Consider the following 18,397-nt stretch of genomic DNA (forward strand, 5'->3'; position numbering starts at 1 on the left):
CTGGGGGCTCCCATGCACCATGGCACTGTTTTCTGGGTGCAGCTCTGCCTCACAGCACTTACAGGAGCTGTTACTTGGTGCGGGAGAGAAAAGTAAAAAGAGAAGTTTGTGATCCCTAATGTTTAAAAACCATCTGTTAAGTAGAAAAGCAAGCTTTTCTTAGATTATATGTATTGTATTCAAGAAATTATGGCTATTGATAAAGAACTACAAGTTGTTATTACAATGTATGCTATAAATACATTGATGCTGAATAACTTCAGTGCATAATTTATATTGATCTGTGGGGTGGGAGTCAGCAAAAAGACTTGAAAAACCATTCAGACTATCCTATTAATTTACTCTTGTAGGCTTTTAAAAAATTTTCTTTCTAATCTAGGCTATAGAAGAGTCTGCTATACTTCCAAATTAATGATGAAAGATAATGATCTTTTTGGTCTGCTTTTCAGGCTGAACAATGGAAGTATGGCTCTTATTGTGGTACAAAATACTTCTCGAACAGAGTTTATAAAGCATCTGAAAAGATACACCACTGCAAAAAATCAGGTACTGTTAATTTTTTTCTGGTGATTATAAAAAGAACAGTTAATCGTGAAAGTAGACAAGCTGCAAGAGTTAATGTTAGCATCCTCGTAAGGAGACTTAGCTTCCTGTCAGAATACATTAGCCCCTTTTTAGCTGATTTTTTTTCTTTTTTTAAATCACTAGACTAATACAGATTAGCCTATTTCAGTCCATCTGTTGTGGTTTAAATTGTGTTTGTGTTGTACCATAGTTTTATGGGTGGAAAGCCCTTCCACTACAATAAGGAAATGCATGCTGTGTCTGAATTTTGTGTAGTACAGAGGCGAAAAATGCAGAACTGTGGGGCCATCCCGCAACTCTGTCAGAAACTGGTAAAGTTGGTAATTTCAGCAGGTCATGACATGCTCTGCTGGTAGCAGTGGTTAGTGAGCAATTATTTTTAGCAGGTATGCATCCCATCTAGTTATATTTGCAAAACTGTATTTCAAAATTGTACTCATAATTCTGTCTTGGAAGAGAAAAATGAAGCATTCAAACATAGATCTTATTGCTGTCTAAAGCCCCACTGCATGGCCCAGGCACGCTGGTACTCATTCAAGTGTTCTGGGATTATGTGAAATCACTGTAACAGGAAGGTTTGGATTTGAATTCATCTACAGCCAAGGAGTTTGGGGGAGAGATGGGTGACAATTCCAGGTGACAGCACTAATGGCTGAATTGAAATAGCTTAAGCTTTCCAGGTATGCTTTTGGAGGAATGCCTTGCTTTTCTCTCTGCCTTTGTAGTTACAAATCAGACAAGGAGATGTGGGCACTCCTTTAAGCTTAAGACAATCATTTACTAGAACTCTAACTAGCCTGGTTTAGGACAAGATGACTGGTGATGATGAACAGAGCACAGGAAACAATCTGCTTGGACTTTCACATATTCTGAAAGTATTTGGTATGTGCAAAATATAACCCCTTACCTGCAGGTAGATCGAGTCCAATATAGGAATACAAATTGGACATGATTTTTTTTTTCTGAGGCACTATTTAGGATATAAACACCACATTAATATATAAGCACTAGCTGGAATATATAATGGCTCATGTAGTCAAAGCTTGAGTTAAATTCTCCTACTTAGAACAAAAAATGTGCCAGCTTTTTGATTTCAAGTAACCCATTTTGTTTTAAGCTATCTTTCATTTTCATTTGCTGTCTATCTGTGTTTGGTTTAGTTCAATTTTCCCTTTGTTGAGACCTACACAGTTCAAGAAGTAAAAGTACAACCAAGGCTTAAAAGTGGCCCTGATGCCAAGGAAAATGTGTGTCTGAATGCAGAAGGAAACTACCCTTGGAATATAGATGGAGACTTAATGAAGGAAGCATCAGAGGTTCATGTCCGGTAAGGTTCAGTGTCCCATTTAGGGACCATGTACCCATAACAGATTAGTGCTGCCATCCCAGATGTGTCACATCTCTGTAGAGCACAGATGGTCCCACAGTCAGGTGTTCTAAATGCTCCTACATAGAACTGCTTGCACTGCAGGGTCTGGCACTTCCACCATCGTTTGGGCCTCTGCCTTGGCTGCCCTGTGTTCATCTTTGGAAAGGTTTGTTGTAACTCACATGGCCTTTCCTTCCTGGTGCTTCATCAGCTTCCACTCCAGTTCTCTTCTTTCTTGGTACTTTACTACTTCTTGTTTCTTCTTTCCTGCTACTTTACCCTTCCATTTCTTGGAGAACAGATGTACATAATGTGTCTCCATGAGGAGCTCCTTTTGGGACAAGGATTCCTACTTGGAAAGCAGCATGTGTAAGGTTAAGAAAAACATGTAGTTCTTCGATTGTGGAAAACTTAATGCTGCTTGAGAATAGTCTCCATATTCAGCTCTAAGAATGAGACTACAAATACATAGCAAATGGGAGGATTATCAGTGGAATTAAGGGGGCAGCAGCTCATTTTTCTGCAATGCACACAGGATTAGTTGAAGGCACACAGCTCAGAGTAAGTCTGGTATGTAAAATAAAAGGCAGATCATGTTGTAGGGTAGATAATATATTCTCCTAAAGATGAACCTATAGGAATTGTCAAAATGTAATTCACCCTGATTTATTTCCATATAAAAGTTTGTACATATTCATTCTCTTTGCCAACCTCAAAAGCAGCACACCCATTGCAAGAGTTGATGACACTTGATTGATAAAGTTTGACTTCCTTGCTTCCCAGGGTGCATCCTCAACTTATTGATCTCTATGGAGTGAATACTGATGACCTGGAGAGTTCCCAAGTGACGTGCAACTGCATATAGAAGGGACACACTGGAAATTCTGTAATAAAGAATTCTGTTCTCAGCCCTGTGCACAGCTTTCCAAGGTCTGGACTTGTACTGATGTCAGTTGTAGCAGAAGTTGAATTGCTAAGGGTTAGGGTTTGTTCTAATTCTAGGTTTAAATTGTTGTTAAATGATATATTTTAGCAGGTTCTATTTAACTGTACTGAAGATGTTAGGCTTTAAAAAGTGAAAATTGATTGTATTGGTCTCTTACAATTTTGGGGTTTGAGAAGCATCCATCAGAATAGATGAAAATTTTTTTTTATTAGTCTAGATTGTTTTAGACTGAGATACTTCTAAGTCTGCTGCTGCTATTTATGTTATCAGGTAACTCAGTTCAGCACAGGGAAGAACCATACCTCTACTCACCAGCTCTAACTGAAGAATAGTGGCAAAATAAAAATATATGCATTTATTTTCTTAATCAACTGCTTCTATTTCTAGTTATGATTTTTTCATGTTGCCTTAATATATTTTCTCTCAAAATGTTTCTAATCAAGTAATATAAAAGAATATGTTGATGTCCATATGGGTTTTTTTTTGTTAAAATGTATTTTAAAAACTGCTCTTTGTATAAAATTAGTATTTTCTCTGTTTAGAATTGAAATATTATTCAGCATTGTTGTTACTGAGACTAAAGTTGTGATAAATAACTTAAGAGTTGACTTAAATTTTTATAATTTCCTTGTAGGGCATAAACATATTTTTTGAGTGTTTGTGGTTTTGGTAATTTACTTAACATTGAAGGCAATTATTTCAGAGGACAGCAAATGAAGACTATATTTTTTCTGGGAACTGGCTTCCTTTGAGATGAAAAGTAGCAGCCGTGTTTTGGCACTTGCAGGACCATGGATAAACGAATGTTTTCCTGGCCACTCCTCTGGGAGCCGTTCAGAAGGCAGCGCACAAACGAAAGCTGCATTGGGTCAGGGCAAGAGTGAGCTGATTTAGGTGCTTTCTTCAGGAAGCACTTGGGCATTATGTGGAATCCAGTCTTTGTATGAAGTTGCTAAATCAAGGGTTTAAGCCTTTGCAAGAGATATGTAGCTACTATGATTTTAAATAGTTGTAAAAATTCTTATCTATGATAAATACACAGGACTGAGCACTGCAGATGAGGATTTGGCTCCTAAACCCAAGCTGTTGCCTGTTGTCCAAGTTACAGGGAGCAGTCTCCACTTAAAATTCATACTCTATCCCATCAAATATTTTTAACATGCTAAGGCAATTCAGACTAAGCTTCTTTAAGTTGTTTAAAAAGGCATTCCAGCAACACTTAGTAGATTTAACTTATTTATTAAATGAAATTTAACAAAAGAATTGAATTTGCAGAATCAACAGCATTCATCTGTTTAACTTGTTTGAGGTTTTTTTAATAAAATGCAGTTGAGTAATACTTTATAATCTTGCCACCATCAGGACATTGTACATTCATTTTTTGTCAACCTGGTTTATAAAAGCTTCATAACTTTGCTTCATATCCTAAGAAAAAGCAGCCAACATATACATGTTAACAATCAAACCTGAATAGAAAGTGTACAATTTCCAAGGCATCATTATCACATGTACTGACTTATGTAAACTATTTCAAAGATAAATAAAATGCTTTTGTTTCACTTCCTTGCATTGTTTGTACTCAAAAGAACATGAATGCTTCTTCCAGTATTTGAGGTATATTTTTCACAGTATGCTGTAATGTCAAGCTAATTTCTGTTCAAAGGTTTTTTGGTTAAAGTGCAAAAAATCACTAAAGCCATTTGGAAGGTAAGCATTTTTTTGCTAGTTTTCACACATATTTGCAAGAAAGTATTTAATTCTTGACATATTTTATTTTGCCTTTTAAAAAAAATATATGCACATTCATTTGTCCTTGCACTGTAGATATTAGAGGAAAACATACTTTGGAGCGATCCACATCTTTGGCATCAAATGAAGTGAAAGGAAGATACAAAATGGTCCCAAATACCTTTGGAATCTCTGGGCAACATGGCTTTTATGGCACCAAGCACTCTAGTAGCAGAAGTGCTTGCTGAAGGCACTTGCAGTGGGTTTGAGTTTCAGGCTGGTTCCCACAGGATGGATGGTGCAGCTCTGAAGCATTTGTGCAGGTGACATTCCATTCTGGGTGCAGTTCACAAAGACATCCAAGGCCCGGGCCTCACTCTGTCCTTCCAATCAATTCTGTCACTGAAGAAGCTGAACGTTCTCCAGCTGCTCTGGGGAGCAAAGGAAGGTTTGTTTCCCTTGTGGCTTGTGCTGTTTCACCAAAGCTAGGTGGCAGTGCAAACTTAGCTAGCTGAAGAAACTTCCTGGAGTACAGAGCAGTGGTTTGATCCATGTTTCTGGGTGAGTCCTTTGCCTTTCTGCCGAGTGGCTGCTGAGGGTGCCTGTTTGGATGGTATTTATCTGACACCTTCCAAGAACCCAAGCTGCCTCTCCAAGTGACTTCCTCATTAAGTACTTTCTAAAGTACTTAATCTAAAGATAAAATTTGGCCCATTATGGTTGGCAGTTGGTGTTTTTTGGGTATATGTGTCTCTCTGTTTTGTCAGCTGAAGTCTGTCTTTTTTTTCATGTTCTGGAAGAATGCCAGCACTAAATCCTGTAATAAGTACTATAGAAAAATCTTCAAATAAATAAAAATAAATACTTGCTTTAAAAAAAAACCCACATAGAAATAATTCATTGGAGAAGTCCAATACCTTATGGCAGCACTGTCTGAGGAAAGGATGAAACAAGTAATTCTATCATGCTTGCAAGTACCATGTTATGGATGGCTACAAATTATAATCTCCAATACTTTAATCTTTCTACAGCTGCATCTCCAGGCTACCCCACACAATTCCCTGCTCTGAATTCACCTTTGGCCTCCCTGGTTCTGGATTGCCTGGGTGTAAGTACCTTCAGTGATGTGGCTGTGCCTGTGAAGCCAAAGCTTACCAGGTTACCTGCAGAAGCCCAGAGCTTCTGAGAGCCGTTTTCTATGTCTGTGTCCTACTTACAGTCCTATGGGTTTGAGCTAATTTACCCTTGGTAAAATGCCAGACAGAGATGAGAGAGGATTTCTTCTTGAATGCCTGATCAAAATATTATTGAAACTTTAAAAATGATAGAATAACTCATGCTAATGCGTTTGAGATCTTACTTTCCAGGATTGGCCAAAATTATTACTTTCTACAAATACTTCCTTTTGGTAAGTAATTCCTGTCTTTATCTTTAGTGTTCTTCTGTCTGTTTGAAACCAGATATATATATACACCTATATATATGGCATTTCAAATATTACTGGGAGACTTCAGAACAAACTGGTTTACCATTTTCATATTAGAACAGTACTGTAAGGTGTATCCTCCATACAGTTCAAGGAAATAAAGCATGTTTTCTAAGAGCAAGTAAGTTCAAGGCTTAGGTTTCTTGTTGCTGATGTTTCTCCTGTGAATTAATCTGAATTTTAATTTCTTCATTTTAAAACCAAATGTTTATTTGCCATCTTAGTCATTTTTGTTCCCACTTTTAAAACTCCAGCTCTCTCTTCTGTTCACGTCTTGAGGGATCGGGTTGTATTTCCTTTTGAAGAAGCCAATCTGAAATAAATAATTTGGAATCTGTTGTCAGCAAATCTTTGTCATCAAATCTAAACCATAAAAGATTATTTAAAATAAAAATGCCTATGTATGGCATTTATGAAGTATGGTATTTGCAAGTGCTTTGTCATACCAAGTAATCAAGTGTTACTCATCAATCAAAAAAGCAGGTTTGCTTTTCCTTCTTTTAATTTTTGGGAGGTGAATGCTCTCCTGTATGGAGTAAAGACTTGGGCTTGTGAACTTTAACAGTTCATGGAATCCAGTATTTTTAAAAATATGGTAATAAAACGTTAAATTTGTTTCATTTCTACATGTCCACGTAAAAATGATGGATAAAGAAAGTCTCCACGTAGGTAAAGAAGTTAACAATCTCTTAATCACTTGTCAGGGGATCTGTGTCCTTATTAGTTTTCTCTTTTACTTAGGCACAGGATTTTTTTAGTATTTATGTTGCAGTTTGAGATACCATATAAAACATTGTAAAGGGATTTGTAGTGTTGAGCAACAGAAAATGTAGAACATGCAGAAGATGAAATGAAATGAAAAAATAGAGAAATACTTTCGGAGAACCCCAAGATACAGGAGGAATTATCTTTCTTTAGAAAGGACAAATCATAATAACATGTTATTTATTCTTTAACCCAGATCCAAAAGTCCTTCAACAATATGAATTCCTGACTGGAAGCAACTAAGGAATACTAAAAACTTACCTTCCATAATATAAATGAAAGAACCAATAACAAGGTAACACCAACTATTAAGCTGAGGGAAATAATTAGCACAGTAACACGGTATTTTGGCTTTTGGTGGTGCACTCCTTCCAAATAGACCTGAAAAACAGAAAATAACCTTAGTGCTAACTGTTGGGGGTTTTTCCCTAATAGATACTAAAAACACTAGGAAAATTAATTAATTTTAAAAGTAATTAACACTATATTCATTGCTAGTGTATAGGTATGTATAGAATTCTACAATATTAATTGCTATTAGTTTTTCTACTTTAACATGTTCATCACAAATTCATAAGAGAATTCTTACATATGCAACTTGCTTGTCCTTATGTAGTTCAATAACTTTTGCACTTTTTTCTGGCCAGGCCATTGCTCTTACTTCAAACATCAGTATTGATGCATCATCCTGATCAAAAAAAAAAAAAAAAATCTATGTTTTAAAAAATAATTTTAACACACTGATTCCTGCCCAGCAAAAAATGATAGCACAGCTGCTGACATAACCAGAATCTCACACAAACACACAATGGTGCCTTTTTCTGAGCACAAAACAAATTAGTACCAGAAGCTGGAATGAAGCCAGGTTGGATTTTACTTAAGTCCACATCCACACTGCTTTTCTTAGAAAAATACAATTATGAGTTGAAGTTAAATCCCCATCCTACATAACCCAGCCAGAATAGGCAAAGCAATACATACCATAAATATAAAGTGACAAACTAAAAGACGTATTTTTGGTTTTCATACATCACCTTGAGCCTTAGCATTGGCAACATAAAATCGGTTAAAAACTAGAAGATTTAGATTTAATTGTGTTTGAATCATGTTTCACTGATAGAAAACAAATACTAATACTTGAATTTATATGCAGGGAATACTGCAAATATGCCTTGAAATATTCCCCTCAAGTATGAAAAATTCATGTGTTACCATTTCTAGAAGTAAAGGAGTAGCCTCCAGATGCAAGTGAACAGTTGCTTCTTTTCCACTCTCCATGTTTCCCAGCTTGCAATGTATTTGTAAGCAAAGGCTGTCATTTTTCATGCAGTACTATACCAGGGAGGGAAAGATTAAAACTTAAGTTAATCAACTATATAATCTTAAAGACAATAGAAACTGACTAAAAAGGATTCATGTTTATTCTTGAAAACTCAGGGTATAACTTGAGCTTGTCATCCATCACTGTCATTCCAGAGATGCTAAAGGTACAGTAACAAGAGACCAACTTGATTGTTATACAAAACACATGTCATTTTTATTAAAAATTCAATTATTTTAAGACTGAAAAAGAACAAGTGTCATAATTTGTTTATATATTTAGGGTTTATTTTTACACTGTCATTCAAATTAGCTTTTATCAATAATGATGAATGACAATAACTCTTTGCTATCCAGTGCAAACAGTGTAATTGATCCTTACATTTGGACACTGACAACTAGCACCACTTCACACAGCTTTGGAGAAGACAAAAACACAAGGCTGTACAAGATTATGTTTATTATATCTTTAACATTATTCTTTATCCAAGACTACCATGCTGAATAATGATTGGATATTCTAGTGCAGGCTGTATCTCAATCATTGGCTGATATTTCTTGCAATGTGCTTACTTAAAAGTCCCAAATTAACAATTTTCAAAAGGAGGTAGGGTTTTTTTGTTATTTTTTAAGATGACAGGTTAAATAATATACTTTATCAAAGACAAGGTGGAGGAAACAGATTTCTATGAGGACAAAGCCTCAGCAATGCAATGCTAAAATAGCAGTTGTGGTTTGGACTGTGTAGTGGAGTGCCTGACCTGCAGCAGGTCTGTGAGCAGGAACAGAGGGATGAGCTGGAACAGGCCACACATGTATGGCACTCTCCCAGCCTCCCGAACATTTTTAATTACTTCCCAGCCAAATATGATTTCCACGTATTTTGTAATTCTTGACTTCCATTAACTTGTATAGTCTTCCTTGGAATTCAGTTATTTTTAACATCTGGGGTTTTTTTTAACCTGGCTCCTGTTAGTTATGTTTGCTGGCACTGTTTTGATGAGGAAAAGACAATGAATATTTGATCTGCATACCTCATATAATTAAAATAAAGCCTGTTTTTCCCTTATGCATCATTTTCTGTTTGTTACTGAATTTCCTCTGCCATTCTGCTTGCCCACTCATTCAGTTCCATATCCCTCTGGCAGTTTTTTGTAGGTGTCTGTCATCCACCCTGACTTCAGCAATGTGTCATTAATCAACTTTCTCAGCTCAGTTCTCACCCTTTCACTGAAGTCACCTATGACTACCCTGAGCTTACCACAGGTGCCACCACACATCCTTGGAAGATGGTTCTGTGACTTCATTATATAAGATACACTCTTTTCTTAAGGCTTATTCATACAGTCATTTCCCACTGAAGCCAAAAGACAGAGCTTACCATGTGCCTCTTAGTAGGCTTTGAAAAGAAAGTGATGACATCCTTTAATATGTTTTCATTTTTTTCTGTTTCAGTACAGTCTCTGGGATATTTATCATAGGAGCAGTGTCCAGCTGTTGTCTGAAAATAAATATAACATCATTATTAAAAATGTAAATTTTATTTCCAGAATTCTGAAACACATGGGGCTGAAGATGACCCTGTTCTAGTACACTCTGCTTCACCATAGCTAGGAAATCAAACACAGACTGAGGATCTACCTGACTTTGTCCTGCTTCTCTTTTTCATGGAATTCATACAGCTACTAATACATGAAGTAGCCTTTGCTTACCTTGATATCCAATGGGTTGAATAATTTGATGTCCCTGGGTGGAAAAGCATTTGGTATCATTATTTCCAAGGTGGTATTTGGAGACATGCTTGGTCCTGCACTGATAACCTTGTGGGGAAGAGGTGAGGAGTTCAACAGTTAAAACTTCAAGGGTAGCTATTCAGGGAACAAAACTGCACATATATAAATACATAAAACTGCACAGAATGGGGTAGCAGCTGCTCTGTGTGCTGTCAGGAAAGTGGATTGTGCTAGGAGTGTTAACATCTTGTTCATTCATTCTGTGGGCTTACTGTGTGGCACTTGGTGCCATGATCTAGTTGAGGTGTTAGAACATGGGTTGGACTCGATGATCTTGAAGGTCTCTTCCAACCTAGAAATTCTGTGATTCTGAGCCCTTCCCTCCTCCAGAGCTGATGAGTAAGTAGTGCTAATCTCTGATGAGTACCTGAGGTCATGCAGACTGCCTGCCAGGAGAGTATGCAAAAGGAACTAGGAGAGATTTGTGTCCCAACTCCTGCTTTTAATCCACTGAGGACAAATTTCATGCTATAGGTACTCTTACAAGAAGGTCCTAATTCCTTTTTCTTACCATAATTCCTTTTGAAGTGTTTCTGAAAGGAAGAAGTGGCAAGTCAGAACTGCTCTACCATTTTCAATCCTGCTTGTGTTAGGAAATTTTTCTCTGATCACTCAGTGGAAGATTTGCCAGGCCAAAAAAAGTTTTCTAAGAGGGATTAATAGCAACTCCCCATTACTAATGCACAAAAATTACTCATGGTGCCCTTGTACTCTTAAAAGTTTCCTGACTGTCTAGACTATCATTAGATGCACTTAACATTAACCTTCAAAAGAAATATGACAGGGTTTACAAAGGAAAACTCTTACATGGAAAGTGAAGTTGATATTTTCCTTCATACATGTCACTGCTGAATCTTTCTCTTCTGATCCATAAACAAATGAGGTTGGTGACACAAACCTACAATGGTTTAGAAATTGTTACTAAACAGAATTCCTACATATCATTAGCATAACTTTCTGCTTCATGCTACCTCCAGTATGACTGGTTGTAAGAAAACACCCAAGTTTGCTTTGAAGTAAATCTAGGAACATAGAGCAGAAATCATCTGCCTTTGGAATAGAAACCCTCTACATTTGTACTCTTTCCTCTGAAAAAGGCAGATGAATCATAAAAAGTCATAAATCCTCACCAAAGCTACACTCCATGAATGCCCCACAACAAACCCATATCATGGTTCATGTTAAGCAAGGAATCTGAGGATCTGCTATGCTCTGATTAAACCCATCTTTCTGGAAAAGATATCCCACTAATTAAAACATGTTAGTCTGTTCAGAGACAAGTTTGGAGCACCAGGGATACCAATGGTCTCACCTCACAGCAGTGGAAAAAACTCTTACAAGTGTCTAAGTCAGTGCCCAGGACAGCTGTGCCAACTCAGACCAAGGATTTTTTAGCTATGTCACACTTCTGCTTAAAAACTCAGTGAATTTAGAACAGTAACAAGACAACAGTTCTGTGATGTGCAGGTAATACCAATAGGGGACTCACCCATGAGTATTTAACTCGATCTCATATTTTAGAGGTATAGGTAAAGTCAGTGTGTTATCCAGCAACATGTTCCCATCTTCATTTTTACTACAAAAATGCAAAGAGAAAAATCTGTATTGAAGGCACCATCATAAGCTACACATTATTTCTGTAAAAAATACTAAGCAGACCTTTCAGCTTAAAATTAAAATAAAAATATTTAATTGGCAACAACATGTCAGGCATTAATCACCTCCACATTTTTTACAGGTAGAAACCTACTTACTATTTAAATATCTATCACCTATTTTTTTTTTGGAGTTTCTTTCTCTGTTTGATTTGCAGCCAATTTACTTCCTTGCAATCCTGCTTTGCTAAGCCTTTCCAGTTATCTGTTTTCCAAAGCTAGTAGTATTTTTCATTGAGCAATTTTTATTAGACTTTACCAGGTAGCATTAATGATGATGTTGAGGTCCTCATCTGCTCTGGTTAATGAGCTTGCATCCAAGAGGAAACTATAATCCAGCTGCAGAACAAATAAAATTTTCCTTATATTAAATGGCAATGTAACTTCACAGAGTTTCAATGCAAATATTTTATTAAGCCAATTTAGAATCTCCTGCCCTAAAAAATTCAGAACTAAGGAAATACTTAATTTTTGTGTCTTCTAGTTCCTTTCTATTGACCTAACACATATGCCCATGGCATTAGTCAGCCCACTTCTCTAGAAGTCAATGCACAATACAAACACTGTTGTCCCTTAATGAATTATTCCAGGGAGTGTTTAAGCAATTCATTTAAAAGTAGCAGGAGAGATACAGATACCAACATGATAAGAGATGGTAGCTGGGAATGAAGAAGAGATGCAGAGATTTTTTTTTTCCCTCCATGAAAATCCTCATAACCTATTTTGGGTGTTTCTAAAGCTAGGAACTCCATTTACAGCTTACCTTTGAGTTGTGATCCACATATAAATAGCCAACACTGCACTCAAGTGTCACTGCATTAATTTCTTTATCTAATACTGCACAGTGTATCTGTTTTTCTTCCTAAAATAAAGGACAAGTTACTAATGATTAAAATTAAAAAGGTAGGTTTTTTTTTTCAGACACTTCAAATTACATGGACACACTAAAATTGGGTGCTTTATATTTTCCTGAACCAGGTGTTTGTTATTTCACTGATGACAATATCCAGGACACCCATGATCACTTTAACATAATAGATTATATTGATTATTATATCAGTTTCTTCATCTGCTTCTTGCTTTTATTGAAGCTAAGGCACATGTGCCAGATCCAGACCCACCCATGTTAAAAGCCAACTCACAAAGGTGGATCTGGGGGATTCTACATGGAAAACAATTATTTTTAAAAGGCAGAAATTAGATTTATGACTTTTTATAAGCTTGTGTATTTGGGAAATATTCTATGAGATCTTTGTGATCACTGAAAACATGACCATCAGCCAAAAAAACAGCTGTAACATCCTGAAAATATTTAAAAAACTTTTTTTAATTATTTATTTTAGTTGTTACTGAAATTATGTAAATCATCTGTATTGATTAAATTGCACTTGATTTAGGTAGCTAGAAGTCTAAGAATTGAAAAATTGATGCTTTGGCAGTTTTTGATGAAGGGTCATAGGTTCAGTATCTAAAGAAACTCAACAATTCATAAATGGAATTTGAAAAACAACAGGCAGAAAAAGAAAAATATCAAAGGATTACCGTGTGAGAGATTTTTTTTCCTTACCAATTCTAAAACTCGAATGTAATAAAGACCTTTAGGGATCTGAACACGGAGGAGAGTTTCATATGCATCATCTCCAACATTAAGCAGAGAAATGTTCAACAATAAAGTCTTCACACTTCCAACACCAAGGTACGTTTTCTTTTCATGAGACCTATAAAAATAATTATAATGTAAATGGAAAGTAATTTTAGAAACAGCCTGTAGGCAAAGCTGCTCTTTTAGGTAGTTTCAGCTGGTTCTGATAAAGCTCAGCTGGAGATGGAAGGTTTTACTCAATTCTCTGACTAAGGTACGAGACAGTTCTGTGATGGTCACCCCTTAAAGGCTGAAGTGGTTAATGAGAGAGCAAGGGAATTGTCATCAGCCCAGTTGTGCTCCTGGCCTTTGCAGGACCAGTCCTTTCCTCTACAGGCCAGAATAGCAACGTGTCACTGCTCCAGTACTTTCAGACGTTATTTCAACATTCACTCTTTGCACTCAAATGTGAGACTGAGTTAATAGGAAGAGGGGCAGAGTGAACATGCCTCTCTTATGATCTGTGTAATATTCTATATTCATGTTACAAGTACAGACACCCTGTCGGGGGCTTAAAGTAAACTTCAGCTTGACATTAAAGTTTAATTAAGACTTGCAGAAAGGGCGCCTAGAAATAGACATTTATCAGATATTCTGGCTTGAAACCAAAGCATTAGTCACTGAACACCTTTGGGAAAGAAGCTGGCACTTACAAAAGCAACAGAAGGCAAAAGCACTGCATAAGCAGATAGGTTCCAAGACAAAAGCAAATTAAAGAAAAACACAATGTTAACATTTTGGTAGCTTGTCAAGTTTAGGTTAAATTGGAACGTTGTTTTAGCACTTATATACCCAGCACTCACTCCTCTTACCCACGTTAAAGCCAAGCTCATTAACAATATGCTGTCACAAAGATGCCTCCCAGCTTAACACACAAGTACACAAAAGCACCAGGTGCACATCTGGGACTACAGCAAAGCTGAACCAGAGCTTTTCCCCGGTAATCATATTTCATTCTTCATTAAAAAATGCATGATGCAGACTAGAAACTTACAGAGCAGGCCAAAATCTAAGCAATTTAAACAAAACATGATAGTGTATACATGAAGACTTGCTACTCAGTAAATAAAGCATTACATTGCCATCCCTATTTGATTTCATTCTTTTAAAGCCAAAGGTGTTTGCCCTGCTCTTCAAGGATAATGAATGCATTCTGTCAAGACAAAATAAATTATCACTTCACAGTTAACTAGTTTTTAATCGAGATTCTAGGGGCACAAGGTAATTTAAGGTGATACTTCACACTTTATCAAGATATTCAGACTATTTATTTACACTGCAAATCTGCTACTGGGCCTAATGTTAAGCAGATATGTTGTAATCTGTTTTTCTTTCTTAGAGCTTGGAAGTGCTTATAAAACTGCATTTCTAATGTCACTAATGCAAATTCTGCACAACCATTCTTTCTTAGAAGTTTATGAGTGTTTAAATAAAATAACCATCCAGCCTAAGAAAATGAAAGGGCTTAAGACTCACGCTACAGGCCACAAGTTAAAGTGGACAGATAGATACTCATCTTACTCTGAAATCCATGAAGATGACAAAGTTTGTGCTCAGGATCACACAGGTCAGATTAATGAGCATTAGGTGACTGTCAGCATCTTTTGATGCCATTTTAGGTTGTTCAACCTAGTATTTTGATTTGAGTAGAATTGATTTTGAAAGTTATGAATGACACAAGAAAATCCAAGTTACAGGTAAAATATCTAAATAGCTGAGATTCACAACAGCTACAATTCCTCTTTTTGCTCACCTGTATTCCTTACTTTGAAATATAATAGTCAATAAAGAAAAAGGTTGGGTTGTGATGATAAAATACAACTTAAAACAATTAAGTGGCTCTTTTATTTAAGAATATTATATCTTCAGTTTTATACTGCTGATTGAGACTTCATACAGTGCAAGTACTCTATATCCAGAAAGAGCAGCAGAAATAACCAATAGCTTGTCAATTTTACAATTTTATTTATGATGTCTGCATATTGAGTATGCATTGTGCAGTGTTATCTTAGCCCAGTTATATATCAAGTGTAGAACACAAATTTATGTTTTTTTTAAGATGTATTTTTTGAGCTGTAAAATCTTCTAATTATGCAATAACAGGTTTTCATCTATGTTACATTTTCTGCAAGATTTTTGATTTACAAATAGTCTTCAATTAAGACACTTGTTTTTTTTCAGGGAGTCCTGAGTATTCGTGGATTACTGTAATTTATATACAAAAGATCAAAGAATAATTTAAATAAAATCTTACTAAATCTTGTCCAAAAAAATGAAAGCTACATTATACTTACTTTGGAAAAACAACTTTTCCAGAAACTCTCAAGTCAGCTGAACAATTTTCTTGGGAGCAAAATCTTGCAAAAATAAACTGTAAAAGCCAAATAAAAAAAAAATAAAGAAAGGCACTTCAGAGTCTTATGCTTCCAATGGTGAGTAACAGTATTTCTAGAGAAAGAAACCCATCACCTAGTAACTAAACACCAGGAAGTGTCTAATAGCTCTTACTGCTAACATACAATTCAATCAGGCTATGATTTTCCATTTTCCAAACACATTCTGTGCATCCAGAGTAACAGTGAGGAGCTTTCCAGATCAGTCTGTCACAGTGAAACCTGTGGGTGTATGTTCAGACAATCTTTACAGCAGTACACAGGGAGGGCAGAATGTTTTAGAAGATCCAGAACTGATGTCTGTGCAGTCTCTCCTGTAATACAGCACATTAATTTTTGCAAGAGTTTAATTACACAACCCTTACTTATCCTACTGTTAGAAAGGTTTGATGAGAGCAGAGACACCAGGAGTTGCAGGTGTCCATGTCTTGGTTATCAGTATGTTATAGAGTGCATTTATGTCACTGTATTCAACACCTCCCTCCTTCTTTCTTTCTTTATAACTCTGAGGTTTCTAAAACAAAATTTTGAATGAAAATGAGAAGTCACAGTATGCCATTTAAAAGAAGCTCTTACATATCTGGGGAGTTCTGATGGCCAACTGTATCTCAGTTAGAAATCACAGAGAAAGCTGAGTTGGAAGGGACCCATCAGGATCACTGAGTCCAGCTCCTGGCCCTGCCCAGGACACCCCCAAGAGTCACAGCCTGTGCCTGAGAGCATTGTCCAAACACCTCTGGAACTCAGGCTTGGTGCTCTGACCACTTTTCTGGGGAGCTTACCATTGTGAAAAGTTAACTAAAGTCAAAGTCTCTTAATAATTTGAGATTTCTTGGGAAAAAGGTTGATTTAATAGTTACTAAAGGATAAAAAATATACTCTTTCTTTCCCCTCACAGACTTGAAAACCTGTAGTACCTTTACAGAACTAATATTTCAGCAACATCAACACTTCAAGATTAATACCAACATGACATTGTGTATTTAAGACAGAAATAATTTTAAAGTACAATTTTTATATTGTGTAGTTGAATGGATATTTCAAAGAGTGTATTTCATATGTGGGTTCTGAGATATATAGTACTATTTATGCTGGCAAGTTCTCTGCACATACTTTATTTTTAAATCATAATACAGATGGTACACAAGTTCTGCAAAGAGTTTTTTTGCAAAAAATTAGGCATTTTTTTAGCATTCTGGTTTATTAACTAATATCAAGACACAATCCCTAGGTGTAGGTCTGGAAAATGCATTCTTTCACATGCTATGAATCAGTGAAGCTTTTTTTAACTAGAGATTAAAACATGACTATTTACTCACTGCATTGGGAAAAAAAGAGAACTCATACACTAACCTTGCTTTTTATAACATCTTTTTCTTTCCTGCGTTGAAGAACAGCCTGAAGTGGTGAAAATTCTTGAGCACTTCTTTTTTGTAGAATATGATGCCCCAGATGATAACTCGCTTCAACATGTACAGGAGTCAAGATATCCCTTACATCTTTCTACGAAAATTGGAAACCTAATGAGTTAATCATATAAGACAAAACATGTATGCTTATGTTTTAAACTTACAAGGTTGCCCAGAACTCACTAAAACAGCAAAACCTATTTTTCACATGTAAAATAATTCCATATGGCTAATACACTTTCCCAGACACCTTTGTTGCTGAAGGAGGCAATTAGAAATGCATAAAGGCAGAATATGTTCAATGACAGCATCAGCCATTTCAGGATGGATGATTCTTCTATGAGGAGAAAGCCTACTAAACAGCAAGCCTACTTCTGCCAATAATCCTGCCTCACACACCTATGAAAGGCTGCACTGCCCAGGTAGAAAAATAGGCAAAGCTGGCTAAAATGAAAAAGGGTAACCAGTGGAATGAGGCCAGACAAACCCAATGGGTATTTACATATGAAATCAAAATTAGTTCTCCCACAGTACAATTAAATCAAGTTGTGACTGCATTTTATTTTTCTGCTCTTTTATTTTCCATTCTGTATTAAGAAGATTGAACTCCTCAATAAATGACTATTTTGTACATGAAGCCTTGCCTGTGTAGGAATGTTCAGATCAGAGCCCCAACTACCTACTTGTGAAAACTGAACAGCTTGAAGCACCAACAGTAGCAAACCTGATTAAATTACTCCCTTAGTGTAGGGGATAGACAGACACTGATTGTCCTTCCACATGGCCACTGTTTTAATTCTTATCTGCAAGCTTGTGTTGGCCAAATCACATATTATCTAATTTGTAATAATTTTCCACAAGGTCTTCTCTGCATCTGCTTTATATTACTTCCATTATACTAATTAGCTATTAATTAGCCTTTACTCAAAATACATAAAATTTATATTGTCTTTTGCAAGGACTGTACTTGACAGACATTCACACTTACTTAACTTTAGGAGCTTCACACAAGTACAGAAACCTCAGTGGGTGGAAGGAGATGCTTATAATGTTATTAATTAAGAATTGAAAAGAAAATTGAATTCTACGTAGGAAAAAAACCCCCTAATGATGGACTATAGGAAGTGAGGCAAATCAATTCCTTCCTCCTACACAAATACCTGCTAATGCTGGTACAGCAATCTGAACAAGGTCAGCTGTCAATCACATCTCCATTAGTTTACAAAACTCTTATAAAGTAAGTGGCAATTTGCCATTGCTCCTGCAAGCAATGTTCACTTAGGTGCAGCTATCAGCTGAGATGCAT

At 36.2% G+C, this 18,397-nt stretch overlaps 2 protein-coding genes across 4 annotated transcripts in view; one reads left to right on the plus strand and one right to left on the minus strand.

The window, feature by feature from the left end:
• CERKL (CERK like autophagy regulator) overlaps nt 1-4,459 on the plus strand; it is a 52,313-nt gene extending 47,854 nt beyond the window's left edge. For all 3 annotated transcript variants that reach the window (XM_071434808.1, XM_071434810.1, XM_071434809.1), the window contains exons 11-13: nt 450-546; nt 1,746-1,912; nt 2,738-4,459. In XM_071434808.1, the coding sequence (XP_071290909.1) occupies nt 450-546; nt 1,746-1,912; nt 2,738-2,819 (346 nt within the window). In that variant the 3' untranslated portion in view covers nt 2,820-4,459. The remainder of the gene's footprint in view (nt 1-449; nt 547-1,745; nt 1,913-2,737) is intronic.
• Nucleotides 4,120-18,397, minus strand: part of ITGA4 (integrin subunit alpha 4) — a 35,493-nt gene continuing 21,215 nt past the window's right edge. Inside the window, exons 16-28 of the mRNA XM_071434807.1 lie at nt 17,036-17,185; nt 15,584-15,660; nt 13,215-13,365; nt 12,411-12,509; nt 11,907-11,986; nt 11,482-11,568; nt 10,800-10,890; nt 9,912-10,019; nt 9,581-9,700; nt 8,092-8,211; nt 7,469-7,567; nt 7,141-7,260; nt 4,120-6,427 (exon numbers count right to left, since the gene is read on the minus strand). Coding sequence (XP_071290908.1) covers nt 6,335-6,427; nt 7,141-7,260; nt 7,469-7,567; nt 8,092-8,211; nt 9,581-9,700; nt 9,912-10,019; nt 10,800-10,890; nt 11,482-11,568; nt 11,907-11,986; nt 12,411-12,509; nt 13,215-13,365; nt 15,584-15,660; nt 17,036-17,185 — 1,395 coding nt within the window. The 3' untranslated portion in view covers nt 4,120-6,334. The remainder of the gene's footprint in view (nt 6,428-7,140; nt 7,261-7,468; nt 7,568-8,091; nt 8,212-9,580; nt 9,701-9,911; nt 10,020-10,799; nt 10,891-11,481; nt 11,569-11,906; nt 11,987-12,410; nt 12,510-13,214; nt 13,366-15,583; nt 15,661-17,035; nt 17,186-18,397) is intronic.

Source organism: Agelaius tricolor, unplaced genomic scaffold (genome assembly GCF_023055355.1).
Source record: "Agelaius tricolor isolate 1412-34295 unplaced genomic scaffold, bAgeTri1.0.p SCAF_10, whole genome shotgun sequence".
Lineage (NCBI taxonomy): Eukaryota > Metazoa > Chordata > Aves > Passeriformes > Icteridae > Agelaius > Agelaius tricolor.